The 21133-nt window shown below is 41.3% G+C and overlaps 1 protein-coding gene and 1 pseudogene across 4 annotated transcripts in view; both read right to left on the reverse strand.

The window, feature by feature from the left end:
* LOC111155931 (interleukin 1 receptor type 1) overlaps window positions 1-21133 on the reverse strand; it is a 72126-nt gene that overhangs the window by 4982 nt on the left and 46011 nt on the right. For 3 of the 4 annotated variants that reach the window (XM_022516411.1, XM_022516412.1, XM_022516410.1), the window contains exons 2-11: window positions 18715-18791; window positions 17088-17179; window positions 15925-15991; window positions 12918-13152; window positions 12620-12809; window positions 11668-11836; window positions 9689-9754; window positions 4678-4795; window positions 2808-2959; window positions 489-632 (exon numbers count right to left, since the gene is read on the reverse strand). In XM_022516411.1, coding sequence (XP_022372119.1) covers window positions 489-632; window positions 2808-2959; window positions 4678-4795; window positions 9689-9754; window positions 11668-11836; window positions 12620-12809; window positions 12918-13152; window positions 15925-15985 — 1135 coding nt within the window. In that variant the 5' untranslated portion in view covers window positions 15986-15991; window positions 17088-17179; window positions 18715-18791. Of the gene's footprint in view, window positions 1-488; window positions 633-2807; window positions 2960-4677; window positions 4796-9688; window positions 9755-11667; window positions 11837-12619; window positions 12810-12917; window positions 13153-15924; window positions 15992-17087; window positions 17180-17957; window positions 18011-18714; window positions 18792-21133 lie in introns of those variants that run through there. The other variant, XM_022516413.1, reaches the window with a different exon arrangement.
* Window positions 4966-8940, reverse strand: LOC111155847 (annotated as a pseudogene).

A 21133-nucleotide genomic window follows, 5' to 3' on the forward strand; every position in this document is an offset into this window, starting at 1 on the left:
TATCCTTAGCAACCTGGTCTTATCTTCTTCCCTGTGTCTCAGCCCTGAATTCTATCCATTCTTCCTTTTATGTAGTATCGTAGTATTAAATTTTTTTTTTTTTTTTGCAAGGATTAAACAAAAGAGAAAGCGAGGGCTTCCCTGGTGCATGAAAATCGTTTCTTTCCTCTGAAGGCAGATCATGGGGTCATCTATGTCCTACCCAGCAAGGGGCCGACCCTCAACAGTACTAAACTGGACCGGCAAACAAATGCTCTGAAATGCCTGTTTATCCCGCTGTGAGGAACACTAAAGCAGGAACTTGCAAACAATCCTATTCAGCCTGTTCAGTCCCCAAACTATAATGACGTGTAAGAGTAACTACTATGCTTGTATATGCCACTTTTCATTTTAAAATTTAAGTAAAAAGCCTCTCAGTTATCTTCTGTTCTCTCTTAACTACCCCCTCTCTCCAACAAGGAAAAGTTGCCCAGAATACAAAATCATACCTTTTTTGGGGAGAAAATCATAGCAAGAATCCCGGTACCAAAGCACAATGTCAACCTTGAAGATTTTGTAGATGAAAACAGAGCATGTAATTATTACTGTTAACATGACAAATACACCAATAGTGTGCTTCCTGAAATCAGGCACTATAGCAGAGAAGAGGAAAAAAAAGATATTAGAACCAAAATAATTAAAAATTTGGGAGTACCAAATTAAATATTATCATCTCAGAGAAACCATTTTTGGGACTGTTCTGCCATCCCAAATCGCAGATAATATTAACATATTCATTATTATCACTTAATAAAACATACTAATATACAAAGCCATCTAGAATTGATACTTTATAAAACTGCGGTGCACTGTATTAAATTTCCACCTAAATTTTACAATACAGCTGACCCTTGAACAGTACAGGTTTGAACTGCATGGGTCAATTTATACTTTTTTTTTTTTTTTTTTACAATACAGTTACTATAAATTATGATTTTCTTAATAACATTTTCTTTTTTCTAGCTTACCGTATAGTAAGAACGTAGTATATAATACACATAACATACAAAATATATATTAACTGTTTATGGGGTCAACAGCAAGCTATCAGCAGTAAAGTTTTGGGGACTCGAAGTTATACTCGAATTTTTGACTGGGATAGAAGTGTTGATGCTCCTGACTCCCATGTTAGTCAAGGGTCTGCTATATACGATAACACAGAAAAAGTGCCAAAGTGCATAGGATAGAGCACTTCAGAGTAAAACAAGTCAAAGTCACTCAAAACCCTACAGAAGTTTCTAGAGGTATAAGAATCAGGAAAGCTGAAGTCTAGGGGAAAGGAAAGAAGGGGCTTAGGAATGCCAAACAGAATGTGTCACTCTTCCACATTCTTCTAGCTTCATTCCCTCCAATGATTACAGTGAAGGAGGGGCAGAGTAGCAAGGTGAAGGAAAGGTAAGGGGGTGTGGTGTAGAGAAGAAAGAAGAAAAAAGTGCCTTCTAAATGTCAGGGCTCATGTAGGCATCCAGAAAAGAGAGTCTAAAAGCTCTATTATTTTAATTTCCCAATCTGGGTCTTGGATCCATCTGCAGCTGATTTAAATATGAAATAGGAATCAAGATATACACCATTTTTCAGACCAATATCCAATTGGCCCAATGGATAGTTCACACTCATAGCCTTAATTATGGTAGTTTCACACAAAATCATGATACCTGTAGTGTAAATCTTCCAGATTTGCTATTTTTATTCAATACCACCTTGATAATTCTTGCCCCTTAACAGTTCCATATGACTTTAAGAATAAACCTGCCCACAGCAACACACCCACATAAACACATACCCAAACTTGCACAAATACTGTTGGAATTTTGGTTGGAATTTTTTTTGAATCTATAGATTCATTTGGAGGGAACTGATATCTTTATAATACAAAGTCTTTCAATCTATGAACATTGTATATCCTTCTACCTATTTAGGTCTTTTCTAATTTATCTCAATGACTTTTTTTAGTTTGTATCACAGAGGTCTTAAATAGCATTTGTCAGATTCATCCTAAGTATTTGATAATTTTTGATACTATTATAATCTTTTAAGTTTAATTTCTATTTGTTGTTGGTATTTATTGACTACATAGAAATACTGTATGTATGTACATATATGTGTTTACATGTAGAGAGGCACTAGTGATCTTGTTAAATTCATTTCTAATTCTAATAGTTTGTCTATAGGTTTTTAAATTTTCTCCCATGTACATATTCATAAATACCCTATACTTAATCCAACTACAAATAATCAAAATATTTCACAAATATTTTTAATATTGTGTTTGATTCTGTAATTGAAAAAAACGCCAGTAACTTCTGACATCCTCTCTGGAAAGTGGATATTTAAGATTCCCCTGTCCATTATGCTGTCGTTTACTTAAAATGTTCATTAGATACCTATGATATGCCAGATTTAAGTCACTACTAGCTCTGGAAATAGAATGACTGTTAAGATAAGTGGTCAGCACCATCATAGAATTTAAATCAATAAAGAAAACTAAGTATGACAGATACTGTGACAGGGGCATAGGGTTCTCTGAAACTATATAACAGAGGCACTAACCTTGTCTGTTTGGTCAGAGAGCTTGTTAAGGGCAGGCAAAAGGACAGAAAGCTTCCAGGAGAAGAAATGGTACAGCTGACAAGTGAAAGAATAGAAGTTTGCCAGGTTAAGAGGACTCCAAAAGCATTCCAGGCAGAGGAAACAGCACTGCGAACCTCAAGGTCATAGACTCTTGCAACAGTAAACCAAAACTGCATTTCAAATATTCTGTTGTTTACCTGGATGTATTAATTGGATATATGCTGAACTTAGGCCATCTGTATTCCTGGCTATACAAGTAAATGGATATAGATAAAACCTATTTTCCACTTCTGAAATATTAAGAATGGCGATGACTGTATCCTTTCCTCTTTCTGAAGGATTTTTTACTCTGTTCAAAAGAGAGAGAATAAATGAATTTGTTTAAGGAAAACTATAACTGAGACACATATATATGGTTTATCTCTTTATTCACCACATGAATTGCAGCAGAAGTTATCACCAGCCCTATGCAGAGGAATAATAACCAGGCTGTTAGCAATACTGATCTGAGATTTTATAGCGCAAAGACCACTGTCTGTAAAAGACTCAGAAGCAGAGATCAAAGTAAAATTACCAGCTTCCAAGAAGAAAAAGATGGATGTGCATTCTAGTCACCATGAGGGCACGGAGAAGAATGCATGAGACGAGGAGCCTGGAGCAGATGGCCAAGGAGAATGCTAAGGAGTCGGGAGTTGATCCCTAGAGAGGAAACAGAGAGCCACTAGAGACTTGAGACGTGGAGCCCCTGATTCTTGGTCCCACTTAACGAGTCCTTCCTCAACTTTTTAAAAAACCAGAACACAAACTCGACAAGGCAAGAAACAACAAATGTTGGAGAGGATGTGGAGAAAGGGGAACCCTCTTACACTGTTGGTGGGAATGCAAATTGGTGCAGCCACTTCGGAAAACAGCATGGAGTTTCCTCAAAAAATTAAAAATAGGGGTGCCTGGGTGGCTCAGTGGGTTAAAGCCTCTGCCGTCAGCTCTGGTCATGGTCCCAGGGTCCTGGGATGGAGCTCCCCATTGGGCTATCTGCTCAGCAGGGAGCCTGCTTCCTCCTCTCTCTCTCTCTGCCTGCCTCTCTGCCTACTTGTGATCTCTGTCAAATAAATAAATAAAATATTTTTTAAAAAATTAAAAATAGAACTGGCAATTACACTACTGGGTATTTACCCCCAAAGATACAGATGTAGTGAAAAGAAGGGCCATATGCACCCCAGTGTTCATAGAAGCAATGTCCACAATAGCCAGACTGTGGAAAGAGCCGAGATGCCCTTCAACAGATGAATGGATAAAGGAGATATGGTCCATATACACAATGGACTATTACTCAGCCATTAGAAAGGATGAATACCCAACTTTTGCATCAACATGGATGGGACTGGAGAGGATTATGCTGAGTGAAGTAAATCAAGCAGGGAAAGACAATTACCACATGGTTTCACTTACTTGTGGAACATAAGGAATAACATGGAGGACATTAGGAGAAGGGAAAAATGAAGGGGGAGAAATAGGAGTGGGAGACAAACCACGAGAGACTATGGACTCCAGGGAAACAAACGGAGGGTTTTAGAAGGGAGGGGGGTTGAGGGGATGGGCCAGCCCGGTGATGGGTATTAAGGAGGGCACAGATTGCATGGAGCACTGGGTGCTATATGCACACAATGAATCGTGGAACAATCATGGAACACTACATCACAAACTAATGATGTACTGTATGGTGACTCACATAACACAATTAAAGAAAAGAAAAAAAAAAAAAACAGAACAACATGAAGGGTAATTCAGGAAAGTTGCTTCATTGGAATGTTCTAACATATTTACCCAAATTCAAGAGAAAGCCTTCCAAGTGGTCTGTTATTTGCACCACAATGACACGTACTTTTACCTGAAGTGTAGAAGATCTTAAAAATCCTGTTCAGCTCAGCAAAACTCAATAGGGACAGCAAAGCACCAAGGGCCCATCAACTAACTTTTGCTATCCAACTAAACCATCAAGGTTGTATACATTTCACAACATGAAATTTAATACCACAACTTCTCTGTTGCACATTTTAGCATACTTACAGCATATATTCCTCTGCCAGCACGGAGTCGTCCTCGTCAATTGCTGACCCATTCCACTTCCAGAAGACAGAGTCACTAAACTGGCCACTGACATTGCAGATTAATTGCAGCTTGGATCCTGCAAAGCAATGTAGTTTTAATCTTAGCAATTGACTTTTATCTGATCTATCTAGATTAATAAATGGCCATTGAGTAAAGATTTTAAATTATAGAAAAGTACAAAGAAAAAGAAAAATTGCCCTTAAACCCACCACTTGGAGATAACTGTGATTAATAACTTCATGCCTCTCATTCCTCATCTTCTCTGTGTACACATGCAATTTTAAAAATGGAGTGTTATGGTCTACTATTTGTAAATATTGTATCCTGGGAATTCCTGCTCATGAGATCAGCCTTCCAAAATAGTCTGTTTCAAGGCCTTTTACTATTCCATAATACAAATACATTAGGATTGATGCTTTTCCTATTGCTAAACACAATTTGTTCCTAATTTTTTCACTGTTAGGATTAATATTCTAATGATTATTCTTGCACATCAATATTGTACATATACTGAAGCACTACTTTGAATCAGTAAGTACAGATTTAAAAAGCCAGCCCCCCTCACCCAAGGGAGACTATACATAACATCACTTTGTCCGGCAGTGTAAGCAAGTGCTTTTTATCCCCTTAGCCCCCAGATTCCAAATACTTTTGGTCATTGACCAACAAGAGAAAAAAAAAATTCCATTTAAATTTTCAACAGCATTGCTTGAAATCAGGGTGAATGAATGTGTCCTTTATAAGTTTAGTATTCATTTGCCTTTAAGAACTGCTTGTTATGCCATTACTTAATTGAGTCTCATATAAACCTCACTGCTGTGTGGGAGCTCTTTATAATAGCCATGATATTAACTCTTTATCATGCATGAAAACTATTCCAAATACTGTTCAGAGTTCACTGCTTTCCTTCTATTTTTGTTTATGGAAATTCTTTGGGTATAGATATTTTTATTTTTTACTTGGTCAAATTTCTGTTTTATCTGTTCTCACAATTTTTTTCTAAAATCGGGAAAATATCTATGTACATTTTCATTGAGGTATATAAAATGTTTTCATTGTTTTGATTGTTTTAGTTCTTTACTCTATCTAGAATATAATTGGGTATGGTGTGAGGGAGAGATTTAACCTAAGGCTTTTGTCCAAATAGCTGATTGATCATTTCAGAACCACTTATTGAATAACAATTTGTAATGCCACTTTTATAGAAAATAAATTACTTATTTGAGACTTTCTTGATTCGAATGCGTATACTGATGCCAGTGGTACCACAAATCTTAATTACTGCAGTGTTAGGGTAAATGTTAGTATCATTTAGAGCTCTTCTTCCCAAGATTATCTTAATAATCTCATCATTTTAATCTTCTGGGTGAATTTTAGAACTACTTGCCAACTTTTGTGCCCATTCATATTTTTATTGGAGTTCCATTAAAACTATAATTTTAGGAGTTGCTATCTTTACAATTTCCAGTTTTCCATGTAAGAAAAAATAGACATTTCTATTACAGTTTTCCTTAATTCGGTGTTTCTCAAGATTGTTTTCATTATTGTTTCCCTTTGGAGCCTTTTAAGACATTTTTATCCTAACTTCCCTCCCTGTGAATTTTTAATACCACAGACACAGTATATTCCTTTAGATTTTTTTCCACTAAGAACAAATTTTCTCCCCATTGGAAATAACATCACTCCCACTCTTTGTCTATATGTAAGCTTTAAATCTCAATTTTCCTGAGAGATAGGTCAGAATTTGTGCGTTTTTTTCCTCTCCTATAAATCCTACATACTTTTGAAAGATTTTGCTAAGAATTTTATAAACATCTCTATGACTTGCTGCAAATGGGATCTCTTTGCCCATTATGTTCTCTAGCCAGTTATTGCCAAACACGTTTACCATTTTAGAATATCAATTTTAGTCACTTGCTTGCTTCTACAAATATTTTTATTTTAATGAAGTTGGTATAGACAATGTCCATTTAAAACCCCTATACCCAGGCCAAAAAGTACAAATGAAATAAAAAGAGCAGTGCTCTGTTGCATACACTTCTGCATGAAAAACTTTATTAACTACTTATGAAAATCACAAGTTTTCGGGGAGTCTTATGACAAGCTCTTTCTTTAAGCTTAAAATGGTTTATCTTCAGTGAAGCCATCTTTGGAGTTAGTCCCTATCTTCACCATCTCTACGGCCCCTCAACTTCAGCCCAATATTCCTCTTCTTTGGGGCCAGACCCTCAAATTTTAAAAGCAGCTTTAAGTTAAGGAAAGACCGTTTTTCCACAGCTCAGTTCTCTGAGAAACTTCCATCTCCTACTGAAAGCCACATGTCCAGGAGGGACGTAATCACGAGCCAGAATTTCAGGGCCAGTCAGAAAGCCATTATGAACACTAGCATTGGCGAGTTATTTACCACAAGCCTGAAGACGCACAGTCCTGGAAAAGGGTAGCCCCTCTGTGCACATGTGTCATTTGTAAAAAGGAGAGGGCGACAGGAACTGAGGTTTCATCACCAAAACTCAGCGCCAGGAAAACAAACGATAATGACTAATGGACACCAGAATTCACACCACCAGATGCCTTAAGGAGGTAAGGGGCCAGTCTTCAATTCCATCTTGAACGCCACATGACAAAAGAATTATTTGAAACTAAAAGAGGATTAAGGGGAAAGAAGAAAAAAATAAAAATAGTATCTAAACTGTGGTATGACCTCCCTGTTTGTTCCTGATAAACTTCAATCACACCTTCCTCCATTCCCAGCTCCCCTGGACTATCATTATCAGCAATCCCCTGACCTTCGAAGAAAAACCTGAGTGAATTCACGGGAACATCCGGTCTTTGACAGTATGATTCTTTGAGTTTCCTGAGATGTGTCGTCCGCCATCGTCACTTCAAAGTGAATCTCACTGCCACCATGTCCAGTGACTGAGTTTAATGTACACCCTTTCCTTCTTATCCCTCAAGTCCCCAGTTAAAGGTTTTGCCTCCTGGTCAAACACAGTGATGACGGCTTCACCCAGAGTCTCCTCCTCGTAGTAGTGGTCTCAGGGAGGCAGGACCTCGCTCGGGGACTTAGAAATCCATCTCTTCCCCACAGCACACCACCGCAGCTGAAGGGACTTCCGCTACACCTAGAATATTAATTTTGTATCTGGCCAATTAATAATATATTAATTCTAACCTCTCCCCGGTAACTCTCTTGAAATACATACGTACATTATATGATCTGAAAATAATAAAGTCCTCTTCCCTGTTACAGTAAGCATGCCTTGGTTCTTTTATGTATGACGGTATCAACGGGGCACTTCTAGAATATGTGAAGCAATGCTGGTTATTTGGGCATCTTTGCTTGGAGGGTCTATGCCTGTAGAACGTCTCACACTAGTGTGGTTCTCCATTAAGAATATTAGGGACTATCAGTTTGAATCGATGTTATTTATTAAGTTAAGGAAGTATCCCCAGTTCCTATTTTTCTAAGTCATTTTATTGGTACTGAACCTTAGCATAAGCTTGTTTGACACCCTTCAGGATAATCATGTGACGGGGTGATGCGTGCATCTGGTCAACGGGGTATATTAAAATAATTATTTCCTAACATGAAGCTATTTTTTTGATTTGGAGATCAATGCCACCTGAACTTCAGAGGCCTAAAATGTATGCCTCTAGAACATGAATTCTTAATAGAAGCTATGGCCAACAGGGCAAAAAGTGGTTCGTGGGGAGAGGGCAAGAAAATCCTAGATATTGCAATGGTTTGTGGGCCGGCAAAGTGCCGTGGTAGAGCAACAGATATACAGTAGATCTGTGGCATTAGAACTAAGAAGGAGGGCGCCTGGCTGACTCAGTGGGTTAAAGCCTCTGCCTTAGGCTCGGGTCATGATCCCAGGGTCCTGGGATCGAGCCCCGCATCAGGCTCTCTGCTCAACAGGAAGCCTGCTTCTCCAACTCTGCCCCTTCCCCTGCTTGTGTTCCCTCTCTTGCTGTGTCTCTCTCAGTCAAATAAATAAAAAAACAAACTCCAAGGGGTGCCTGGATGGCTCAGTGGTTTAAAGCCTCTGCTCCAGTCATGATCCCAGGGTCCTGGGATCGAGCCCCGCATCAGGCTCTCTGCTCAGCAAGGAGCCTGCTTCCCCCGCACCGCCCCCTCCACCTGCCTCTAGGCCTCCTTGTGATCTCTGTGGTCACAAATGTTTACCTTCTAATCTCCTTACAGCTATTCACTGTCTTCATGCAGTGACTTTTACAGAAAAGAACTTTGCATTTCAGCCTGGCTTTTGATCCTCTGATACCAAAATCTGTTTTTATGTTTGGACCAGTGGTTTTCAAGAGAACATTCGGTGATGGAAGAAATGTTCTATATTTGTGCTAATAAAATAAACACTGGACACATATGGCTACTAAGCCCTTGAAATATGGCTAATGTGACTGAAGGACTATTTTTTAATTGAACTAAATTAATTAATTTACTTGATTTAAAGTTACATGTACATAGCCACATATGGCTAGTGGTTACTGGATTGTATAAAGTAGGTCTGGATGCTTATAGGATTATGTCTTTGCTCTTGAAATAAAAAAATTTCACTGACTTGGTGGTCATTCTAGAAAAATACTTTTCCTTTTCGGTCTGTTATCCTACCCGTCAGTCTAAAAGCTTAGTTCTGATCTTAAGAAATCCATCCCGTGCCAGTCAGATAAATTACATTTCTCACTTCTAGTCCTGTTGAACTTAGCCTTTGGCTGATGTCTTCATGGAAACATCCACAGGAAAGTGAGGGTGGGCAAATCAGATGTGACTAGATTTCTGCTAGGAGAGGCAGGAAATCGAAAGAAACTTTTAAAGACATACTTTGTTTTTATTTTCCCACTAATTACAGATCTACTCAGTAAACAGTTTTGGTGATGTGTAGCAAAGGTAGAGTTTATCTTAATCTTGATTCAAAATAATGATTTCAGCATAGGGTGATTGGAACCCACTTACCCAGCCCTACTTCCACCGTCTCGTTAGCTGGACTCACAATTACAGGCCTCAGAGGCTTGTATTCTTCTGAAAGACAAACATCCACAGGGCTTCTTAGTCTCTTACAGATCGGAATCTCAACTGATGACAACAGTTAACAAAATGTACGAAGACATACCACGTGGCGGCGGGCCAGATATGCCCCTGCGTGCCCAAAGCGTAGATGGCAGGAGACAGAAGACAAGAGATGAAGGAAAGAGGCCAATGCGGATGTCACGGCTAAGCACAATGCCTGCTGGTAAGCCTGGGCCCTGCGCAACCCGTTGAGTTTGGTGCTACAAACACACACATCACAGGGACTCTAGACAAGTGCCTCTCGCGAAGCAAGTCAGGAACAGCAAGTAGCTGTGGAGAGGGACTTCCATGGATGATGCGTGAACCGGAGAGACCACCCCGCACTAGACCTGCTTCTCTTTAGTAAGTGCAGTCATGACCCAAGAGTGCAATGCCAGGCGATTTGGCAGAATTTATTTAAAAGGGCAGAAGAGTATCAAGGAGCTCCAGAAATTCCTCTGTGTTTTATTTCCAAGAAGATTGACTTCAAAGGTCCATCTGTGGCCAAGCCTGAGAAACTATGAACTGAAATGCCCAGTATTCCACCACAGTAAAATAAATAAATAAATAAATAAATAAATAATAACCTCCATTAAGGCTGGATCTTGTCTCTTCTGTTCCCTAATGTATACCTAGAACAGTGCCTGGTATATAGTAGATGCTCAACTGATATTTCTGAGTCTGTTCTCTGAAAACAAAATATGACCTCTTCTCTGAAGTATATTATTTCTATAAAAGGGATCAGAAAAGACAGAGAGTATTTAAAATATATTTACTCTATTAAAAAAATTCCCTAGTTCTCTCTAAAATTCTGTCTGCTGGTCTGCTTTCTGTATGTCAAGAAAGACAAACCAGAGCTACCCCACAGCCACAGAGAGGCTGCTAAGATGGTTGTAATGTAAGGAGCATTGAAAATTATAATTCACTAATGCTTGTAGGAACTAGGCAAGGAATTCATTTTGATTCAATAAAATTAATGTTTGAAATATATAAGTTATTAGAGAATTGAGAAAACTTAGCTCTATGTAGGGTGATTGTGTTTAGGGTCTACCCGAGACAGTCCCCATTTATGCCAGCTGTCGCAGCATAACCACTAATAAGGTCCCTTTAACTTTTAAAGTCATGGTTAGAGGAACTCTTATTACTGAAAGTTTACAAAATCTATTTACAGAAAGGCTGAGCATTCTGCCCATCCCCAGGTTATTTGTAGGAGTGCATTTTCTTGTAAAATCGCTTTTAAGGTGAACTGAAAGCCTCGGGAATATTTACAAGAATAATTATCAATGCCTATTTATTTCTCCTCTGTTTTGCACCAGGCACATGATCACAGACTGAGCATACTTGGTCACTAATCTCCCCCAACAACCTTGGAAGGTTGTATCATCTTACAGAGGAGGAAAGAGGCTTAGAGAGGGAAAATAACTGAGCTAACAAGAAACTAACAAGAGGTACAGTACACTCTAGGAATGCAACACATTCCAAAGCCCATTAGCATCCACCCCATCAAGATCAAGTAGATGTTCCTTACTGCTAGACACTCAGACTCCCCAAGCAAAAGCACTCAGGACTGCCCTTCCTCATACTCTAGTCACAAGGAACCCCAGAGCTCTCTGGAAGAACCATCTTCAGTCATGGCAAAGAACAAGCCTCTTACTTCAGTTGGAAAACACAGCTCTTACCGTCTGTCTAATTAGCCCTGCATCTAAAGCAGGAATGCAAAACGTGTACACAGTATTAGCAACAAAAAAGCTAAACCCATGCAACCTTTGGCAAGTTATCAAGCTTCTCTTGGGTTTAGCTTCTCCCTGAACAATGAAGGTACCATTAGAACCATGGTTTCTGGGCCTTCCCAGATTTAAACTCCTAGGATTGGAGCTATGACTCACCTATAGTCTTCAGTTCTATAACCCGGGTAACACGATATTGCTTTCCCAAGTACATGTAGAATATTCCACAAGTATATTTCCCATTATGTGCTGCAGTCACATTTGCTATAACGAGTCTATCTTTCACTCCACTAAAGTATATATTGTCAAGAAGTAGAGGTTTGCAATCCTAGAAAGAAGGAGAGGAAGGAAGTATTAAAACCAATTAATGATTTTCCCCAGCCTACCAGCAAAAGAAACTCCATTTTTCCATATTGGCAAATATTTTATGCATGTGGTGTGTGTGTGTATGTATGTATATGTACATATTCATATATATTCATACATATATGAATTGAAAACCTCAGGAAAATTTATAATAATCATCATCATACACCTGTTTTATACCAAACACATGATTGCAAGCTGAGCACATATATGAATATATATGACTATGTTTCTTGTGTACAAGTTTTAATATAGTATTTTTTTTCAATAATCCCAATCACATTTCCAGGATATTAAATCTTTATGCCTGTGAGCCTTGCACTTTGAAGACAAGTGAAGACAAATTTACTTTGCAAGGAAAACATGTTTGAGGGCGTAATGCTAATGCCATAGTTTCTTAGTAATGCTGTACTTCCTTTCTGCGTTGATATTAATTATTTTGTATTTCTTAACCTCTAACAAGATGATTCCCCATGTAAATTCCAACAAACTAGGTAGATCAAAGGTACCAAAACACGAAGTGGAATGCTACCCAATCCAGTTTTAAATAAAATTAACAGAAAGTAAGACTTATTAAATATATGCAGTCTTAAAATTAAAAAAAAAATTTCCTATTAAGTTTCACCACGCAAAAGCAACCAATACATCAAATGAAAAAGTACTCTGCAGATTCACTCTATTGTCTAGGTCAGAAAACTTTTCTATCTGCTGGAAAAGTAAAATACCATATTGAATATAAAATTACCTTCTGCCACTGTATTTTTGGTAACTTATTATTTTCATCTTTAAAAAAGTCCATATAGGGACACACAAGTTGTCCATCTGCTGCAACAGGTAGTCTCTGCGTAAAGATAGCTTCTGTGTTGTAACACAAGTTAGGTTCATGCTGTACAAACTTAATGGTTGTTTTAATTTTGAGGCAGTAAGTTGCATTCCTAAAATCAATCAAAATAGGTGAATTCAGCACAATTAAAGATGTTTCTGTCCTTACCTATTGCAGGCACACAGAACACATGTTTGCAACATATCGATTCCTTTCTTACCTCACGGTGCAGAAGTAATACCCCGAATCCTCCACCATGGCAGGAGCAAACCAAAGTTCATCTTTGTGCTGATGAATCCTGGCACCTACATCCATAGATATAGGTGTCTTGCTGTCATTTTTATACCAAATTATAGGGCCTTTCTTTTCATTTGGGTTAAGAAAACAGGAACGAACATCAATTTCATATGCAGATGAAACTAAGATTACTCGTTCTGTCCGTTCCTCACATATGTCTTGAAAAGGGAAAAAGAGAAAGCAACGTCTGTGAGAAATTCGTCCATGTTTCTTCATGCAATATTGACATTTAAACGCATCAATTATAAAATGCATCAATTCATATTACATAAGGAGTTTTAACAGCTTTATAATGAAAGGCATGATCTTGGAAGACTGAAAGATTTATATTCAAATCTTACTATCTGTATGCCCTTGGGAAAGTTATTTAACCTCTCTTATTCCCTCTTTATTCATCTAAAGATTGGTGCTAATATTGCAGGAGACAGATCTGCTTCAGTACAAAATGGACTAGATTTGCCCTGTCACCTGAACAACTGAAAAAATGGACCAAGTATATGAAATATTCAAGACATGGGACATCGAGGAACAAAGGACAGAAATGCCAGCAAGATGGAAAACATAGTAGGTGAGCCCTACAATTTTCCCAAGTTACTGCCTAGAGAGAGATTCTAGGTCATGACATTGCAAGGAGGAAACACAAACAAGGCCAGGGTTCTGTCTGAATGGAGAAGACAGAGCTGGAAATCCAGGTAAACCACGAGTTTGGAGGACAGAGCAGGAAAGGGATTGAAGCTGTATAGATATATAGACAGAGAGAGGGTTTTGGAGATCTGTACAGTCTCCCTCAAGGTTTCAGCTGAGTACCAATTAGTGTAAGCACATAAGGAACTACCCAAGGTCAGAGTGAAGATTGCCAAAGGGATTGGAGTGAGTACCCACAGGACCACATACTGCTGTTCTCAGCAGCTGGAGTGGAAAACCTCGTGGCTCATGGAACATCAGGTAGAGAACCCAGAGGGTTTTGACCCTTTAGATGGAGCAAATTAGGCCTAAGATAAGACTTTTTCTGATCTTGACTAATAAAGCTTAAAAGCAAAACCTGAAAAGATCAACTATTTCCAAGTAACAACACTGTAGCAGAACGGTTCAAGAACATTTTTAGTAATACGAAAACACCCAGCACCCAAAATGGTAAAATCTATAGTGTCCAGCATTCAATCAAAAATTATGGGGTGTACAAAGAAGTGGGACAATAAAATCAATGATTAGAAGAAAATCATCAGGGCGCCTGGGTGGTTCAGTCAGTTAAGCGTCTGCCTTTGGCTCAGGTCATGATCTCAGGGTCCTGAGATCCAGCCCAGCATCCATCTCCCTGCTCAGCAAGGAGTCTGCTTCTCCCTCTCTCTCCATCCCTCCCCTCACTTGTGCTCATGCTCTCTCTCTCTCTCTCTCTCAAATATATAAATAAAATCTTTCAAAAAAAAAAAAAAGATGAAAGTAATCAATCAAAACTGACCCGGAAATGATACAGATCACAGAATTAATAGATTAAAATAGTTATTGCCACTGTGTTCCATTTCTTCAAGATATTAGATCAAACATGTTGAGACATAAAAAAGATTTTTTTAAAACTTGAATTTCTAGTGATGGAAACTATAAAGTTGACTTGAAAAATACACAGGATATGATTAATGGCAGATTTGACACTACAGAAAAAAAGATTACTGAACCTCAAGCCATAGCATTATTAAATCTCCTTTAAAGTAATTGAATGTTTAAAGTAAAAATTTAAAAAGTATTGTGAGATTTATAACATATAAAGAAATAAAACATAGGAACAATCTGACAAAGCTCAAGAAGGGAGAAGTGGATGTGTGTTGTTCTAAGTTTTCTATAGTATATGTGAAATAGTATAGTATCACTTGAAAGTAGACAGCAGTAAGTTAAAGATGGATACAATAAGCCTGAGAGCAGTTATTTTTAAAAAGACAAGCTATTAGCATAAACCAGACAAAGGACAGAAAGTGAATTATGATATATGGAGGGCAAAAAAGCACATGAAAAGAAGTTCATTATCATTAGCAAGAAATGGAAATTAAAATTACAAACAGCTATTACTCCTTTAGGTATTAAAATCAAAAAGGTGGACAGTATCAGGTGTTGGTGAGATGTGGAAATTTCATTTACTGCTGGTGACCATATAAAATGGTACAACTGCTTGGAAGACACTTTAGTAGGTTCTTAAAAAGTTTCACATAAGCCTACCATATGACCCAGCCATCCCCCTCTCAGGTATTGACCTAAGAGGAATGAAAATATATGTCCACTCAAAGACCTGAGTGCTAACTTTCATAGCACCTTTACTTTGAATAGTCAAGAACCAGAAATAGCTGAAATGTCCATCAAATGTGAGTGGATAAATGAATGGTGATAATACCCATATAATAGACAACTACCATGTAATAAAATAATATCTATCCATTTATACAATATGAACAGATCTCAAAATAATTATGCTGACAGAAAAAAGCCAGACTAAAAAAAATAAATAAATAAACAAAAAAGCTAAAAACGAAAACAAAGAAACTGGATGGAGACATCCAGATGTCTCTGGATGGTTCTCAGCTGTGGGTTCCTAATGGCTGCACTTAACACCTCTTCTGAATGAAAGCCAGGATCTCCCATCACACTCCTCAATCGGCAACAAAGTTGGAGAAGGCCTGGCCTTGACATTGGAGGCCTGGATCTTAGCTGCTGCTCTGACACTAGCTATGTGAGCTTGGGCTCTTAGCCTCACTGTGCCTCAATTTCCCAAACCACGAGTGAAAGAATGTATAGTACAGTTCTGTGATTAGGAGGCTCTCTGTTCTGGGATTCAACAGAAACAGGTGAGGAGAAAAAACTGATTCTGTCAGGGAAGATACTTCATGTATCCTAAATAATAGGGCTTCTCAGCAGACAAGAAAATGAGGAAATGCTTAACTTACCAGCTTCCAGAGAAGAAATCAGTACAGCTGTAAAACAAACAAACCTGAGTAACAGTTTCATATTCTCCTGAAAAAGAGAGGAATGGATGTGAAACAATAATTAAAATGTTACTATTCCAGAAAAATCTCTAAAACCATATAAACTAACTCCCACCTGCTTCCACCCTCATCCTCAAGTCATGATGATGGGTTATTAGTCTCCCTGCCTCAATGTGATCTTGCTTCTGGACCTACCTCACAGCAGGAGGACTGCATTCCTTAAATATCCTGTTATTCTGACATTTTATTCACATAAACTGGCCTTCCCCTGAGTTCGCTCAAATTAACTGCATTATTATATTTACTTCTAAATTATATTTAGGTTATTAAAGTAAGAAGTCTAGCAACCCGGCTTATTAGCTCTTTCTGTAACTGTGTGAGTGTATGTTTTAAGGCTCCATGATAGAGAAGCAGAAAATAAAGGGTTAAAATATTTCCCAGTGGCCGGTTCCAGGCCAATCAACAGCTGGTGTTAGTTATCTGAAACAATATAAAGATACCAGGAAACTAAGTGAACAGTGCCAGCGGTTAGTTCAGGCAATTACAAGATCGGACTTGTTTGATTACTAAGTATGGGAGAAGAAGCGGAAGGTGCCGGGGTGAGTTTTATACAGATCATATCTCAAGATGTAATTCTGAATTAATTGTGGGAAAATGCTGATTCATACAAGTCCAAGGCTAATGGCCTGCCACCGCAGGGCAGTGTGGTGTTAGACACAATGGCTCCCTGGGCCTCAGTTCCCTCATATGTACCAGTGAGGGGGCAGTCAGATCATCACTGAGCCATTCCCACTCCGACAGTGGAACGCGGAAGCCAAACCCCCTGGGTCCAGGTTTTGCTTCGCCTGCCCCAGAACTGTTCTGAGAAAAACCAGGGAAGAGAGCAGCCCCTTCCTCTCAACAGGGGACTTTCTGAATCCCTATCAGTCCCCAGAACCTTAGGGCAAGGGGGTCAGCTCTGGGCTATGAGATGGGGTTAAGAGTCATATGTCCAAGGACGGACCGTGAAAGTGAGGGACGTAAAGATGCACCCGAGACTAAACAAACCACGCTCCTGACAAAAATTACCAGAAACCCCACTAGGCCCCCCACACAACACAGAAATTTCAAGGATGATGCCAAACCTGACTAGACTTGCACTGCCAATAGTTGAAAGGCTGGCCAAGTGAGGAAGTCTCCCAACAGCATCTGTGTTGTGCTATTTGAAGGCAGAGTGCTAGAGCCAGAAACAAACAAACAAAAAATAATAATAATAATTAATGAAATAAAAAAAATAAAGCAAGAAGCCACTCTTCAAGATGGCCACCATTTAGGCATAAGCCCCATGTGATCACAGTTGTGTCCCACACACCCCCTTCTTCCCACATCCCTCTGTCCTCTGCTCAAAGCTTCCATTCCCCATTTGACGAGACAGGGATGACATGAGCAGTATTTGTGGCTGACAGCTGCTGAAAGCAAAATGGTTGTCACGTGTGAGGGGCACTGAACCATCGGGCAAACGGTCACCCTCAAATGTAAGCTATCATAACCACCCCCGTGCTGATGACAAGTACAAGCTTTGGTGAAGTGTTTCCAGTTATCCATTCATCCCTTCCTTCGGTCACTGCTGAATTCAGCAATTGTATGCTGGATATCTACTGCACACCTGCAGCTACACATGGCCCTGGGAACACACAGGAATAACAACCAGGGTCTGGGTCAAGGAGCTCATCAGCCAGCGTGGAAAGCAGGCAGGGCCACAGAGTTATCCAATGATGCAGAGGTGTCTTTGGGGACAGCAACGCCCAGGGCCCTAACTCAGCCTGGAGGAGGGTTCCTGGAAGGGGTTACCTGAACCTCAGGAGGTGGTGGGAAGCACATCTACTTCTGGAGCATAAACCAAAGGTGGGAAGCCAAGAAGCAAAGCTGGGGAAGCTGACAATGCCCAGAACACGGAGCCCAAGGACAGCTTGGAGTTGGGGCTGCAAGTCGCAGGTGGCAAAAAAGAGACTCACTTAAAGGTGTTATGCTACAGGGTGGTGTACAATCAGATTTCACAGAGATCTTGGCACCTGTGTGGAATATAAACCGGAGACAAGAGGGTAGGTGGAGAGAGCAGGCAGCCGTGAGGGGGTGTCCACATGAGAGGGGATGTGGCCTGAGCCAGCCAGCAGTGAAGGACAGACAGAAGGGGGTGGATCTGAGAACTGCTCAGAGGCCTGCGAAAGGAGGGGTGACGGAGCGGGTCTGGGATGCACCAACCCTGATTCACTCAGGTGGGGACCAGTGAGGGCTGGGCCAGGTAGGAGGGACAGGTTCCAGAATGCACAGACAGCCCAAAGAGAGGCCCAAAGGATGTCGCTCACAGCACCACTGGGCCTGGGTCTGCTGGGGCTAGCCAGCAGTGTCGCCTCCAACAGAAACGGAGACTCCAAGTGTCAGCTGAAAGCTGAGTGACACGGACACAGGGCCCGGCATGTGCTGGAACTGGACAGCACACAGTGCACTGGGAGCCATTAGCACACCGGTCATAACCTTAGCGATCGGTAAGTGATCCCGGAAAGTGGGTGAGCAGTGGCCCTCGGTGGGGTCACAGACCCCTTCAGAACTCAGATAAAACCACAGAGTTGTCCCAGAGGAACGTGGGCGGACAAACAGAACGTTCCGTGCACCTTGAGAGACACGCCGGGATCACCTGAAGCTGAGGCTGGAGACTCCAGCCCTCTATGGGAAACGGCCCGCAGGCCCCCTGGTGGGGGAAGCAACCATTACCTTGGACACGGCTCTTCCTTGTGTGAAGGGGTCCTGATTCTCAGCACGGAGTCAGCATCCTCAAGGGGCGACTCTACCTGGGGAAGGAAGCACGCACACCAGTGTGAGCTGCAGTGAGGGAGCTTCTAGGCACCGACTGCTGCCCAGACCTTGAGAAGCGTCCAAAACCAACCAAAACAAACTGACAAAAATGAGTCAGCATGTTTAAAGGGCACCACGCTCCACAGTCCTCTGAGACAACGGTTTCAGAAAATTGAGGGGCGGGGGGGGGTGAGGAATACCCAGAGGTCGACAACCACCACCTCTCCTGGAATAGCCGCACGAAACCTGGCACTTAGCTGGCCCAGGCAGGCAGAAGGGTGGTACCACCTGTGGGCACCTCACCACTTTATGCCCTGGGAGAACAGAGCTCAGAGAATGAACCAGATGCCAGGGAGAACATGAACAGGCCCTTTTCAAGGGCAGGCACACTGTGCGTCCTCAGGCTTCCTTCTAGCAAGCTTATCGATACACCTGCATTCCCAATGACAGAATCTGAAAGAACTTCCCGAAAAGCTGAACTGTGATGTGCCCTATAGGCATTCCACCACCCATTCCCTGGTTTTTACGGTTTACTTGGGTTATTTCGGAGTCTGGTATTTGCTTCAGGTCTGACTGATTTCCTCAGGCCTTTGCAACACTGGTCAGGCTGAAGCATAAGGCCTTTTCATGTCCAATCCATAAAACAGCCTGACTAATACAACACCAAACACTCCGCTTAGATTAAAATGGACTAAGCAGCACCTGGCATTCATGTTAGGTTTACAGGAAGGTACACAGCATCACATTAAGGGGTCAGAGGCACAGAGACTTATCCACATCAATTGAAACACAAAATCAAAGGCTCCCTGATCTTCCCATCCTCTGTCCGAAGCACAGTGCCCTCCCCACCTCCATCAGTGTGGCCCAGAAATGAGCACAGTGTGGGGGGACCCATAGGGAGAGTGACAGAGAAATGAACAGGGTGAGGACGAGGAGAAGGATGGGCAAGAGGAATGAATGGATTTGGAAAGTCCAGGAAACCTCTTGCAGACTTGACTTCCCAAGTCCCTCAAACCACTTCACTTCCCTTCTTCCTCTTTGCCCCAAAAGTCTCTAAAAGAACTTTTATAGTCACTGTCTCTTCTCCCCATCCTCTGCTATTGGTTCATGGCTTCTGCTCCTTGCCATCTGCCATTCTCCCTCCGTGGTGTCTCCACAGGGCTCCCCAGGCCTGTCACTTGGTTCTAATCTTCCCAGTCCGCCTGCTTCTTCTGTGACTTCCCACCAGCTCTGAGCCGATTCTGATGTGAGGCTTCTCCCAGGGGCCCCAGTAGACGCCCCCCTGCTCCACAGCCAGGAACACCAAGTCACATAGGTTCCACCTGACCCAGGGCACCTGGTGCCTCATACCTCTGGCTCTGGGACCCAGGGCTCCCCTGGTGGCTGCCCTTCCCTACCTGGGCTAGGAGAGAAAGGTACAGAGAAGACTGTCTCCCTCTCCCATACTCCTGTGAAGAGGGCCCCATCCTACTCATCTTGCATTGTGGTAAGAGCTCAGGAAGGAAGCGAGGAAGGGAGGGAGGGAGAGAAAGAATCATCTACCCAACGTCTTCACATTAGACTACACAGGGAGGAAAACCTGGCCTCGAATCAAGGGGGAGAAAGGTTGGAATACAGGTACTGAGTGTGAGTCAGAGAAGAGAAATGCTAGGGGAAGCATTATGAGGCTGGGAACCACACTGGAAAGGGAAGATTACTACTTCAGGGTGACACAAAGGCTGCACAGCCAGGAAGCCAGGGAGGACGCTGAGGGAGAGCAGAAGGAGCAGGACCAGACACTGGGCACAATTCCCTCCAGAAGGGATACTGGCTAAGTCAACCTCCCTTGTCCAGAGGCAACTGGGCAAAACCTGCTGTGATTTTTGAAATCAGTTTACAAATAAAACTCAAAATATATTTTTAGAAAGTACTGACAATAAAAAAGTCACAGATCTATTCTATTGTGTTATTTATTGTTCAGAGGAATTTTCCACATAAAATAAAAGGATGAAGGGAGAGAGAAGGATTAATGCTCCCAATAAATTAACACACAGCTCCTTTCCTACCCTTACAGGCAGTGACATCTGTATTACACATGAAACTTTCCACCCTGCCTACCATCCCCTCCACAGCTGATTCCAGCAGGAGTGCAGGGGTCTGGGTGGGGGCGGGGAGGGGGGGGCACACCGAGGTACTGACACCGGACCGGGCCCCAGCATGACAGGGGGCCCTGGCTGGTCACCCCGCCGCCCCCAGCAGCCTGGTTCATTCCCATGCAGGTAGGAAAACAGGAAGCAGAGCTTTCTATGACCCTCACGCAAAAAAGCGATCCATCATGAACTTCCGGAGTACAGTTCCC

Source organism: Enhydra lutris, unplaced genomic scaffold (assembly GCF_002288905.1).
Source record: "Enhydra lutris kenyoni isolate GAN:26980312 unplaced genomic scaffold, ASM228890v2 scaffoldscaffold44, whole genome shotgun sequence".
Taxonomy (NCBI): domain Eukaryota; kingdom Metazoa; phylum Chordata; class Mammalia; order Carnivora; family Mustelidae; genus Enhydra; species Enhydra lutris.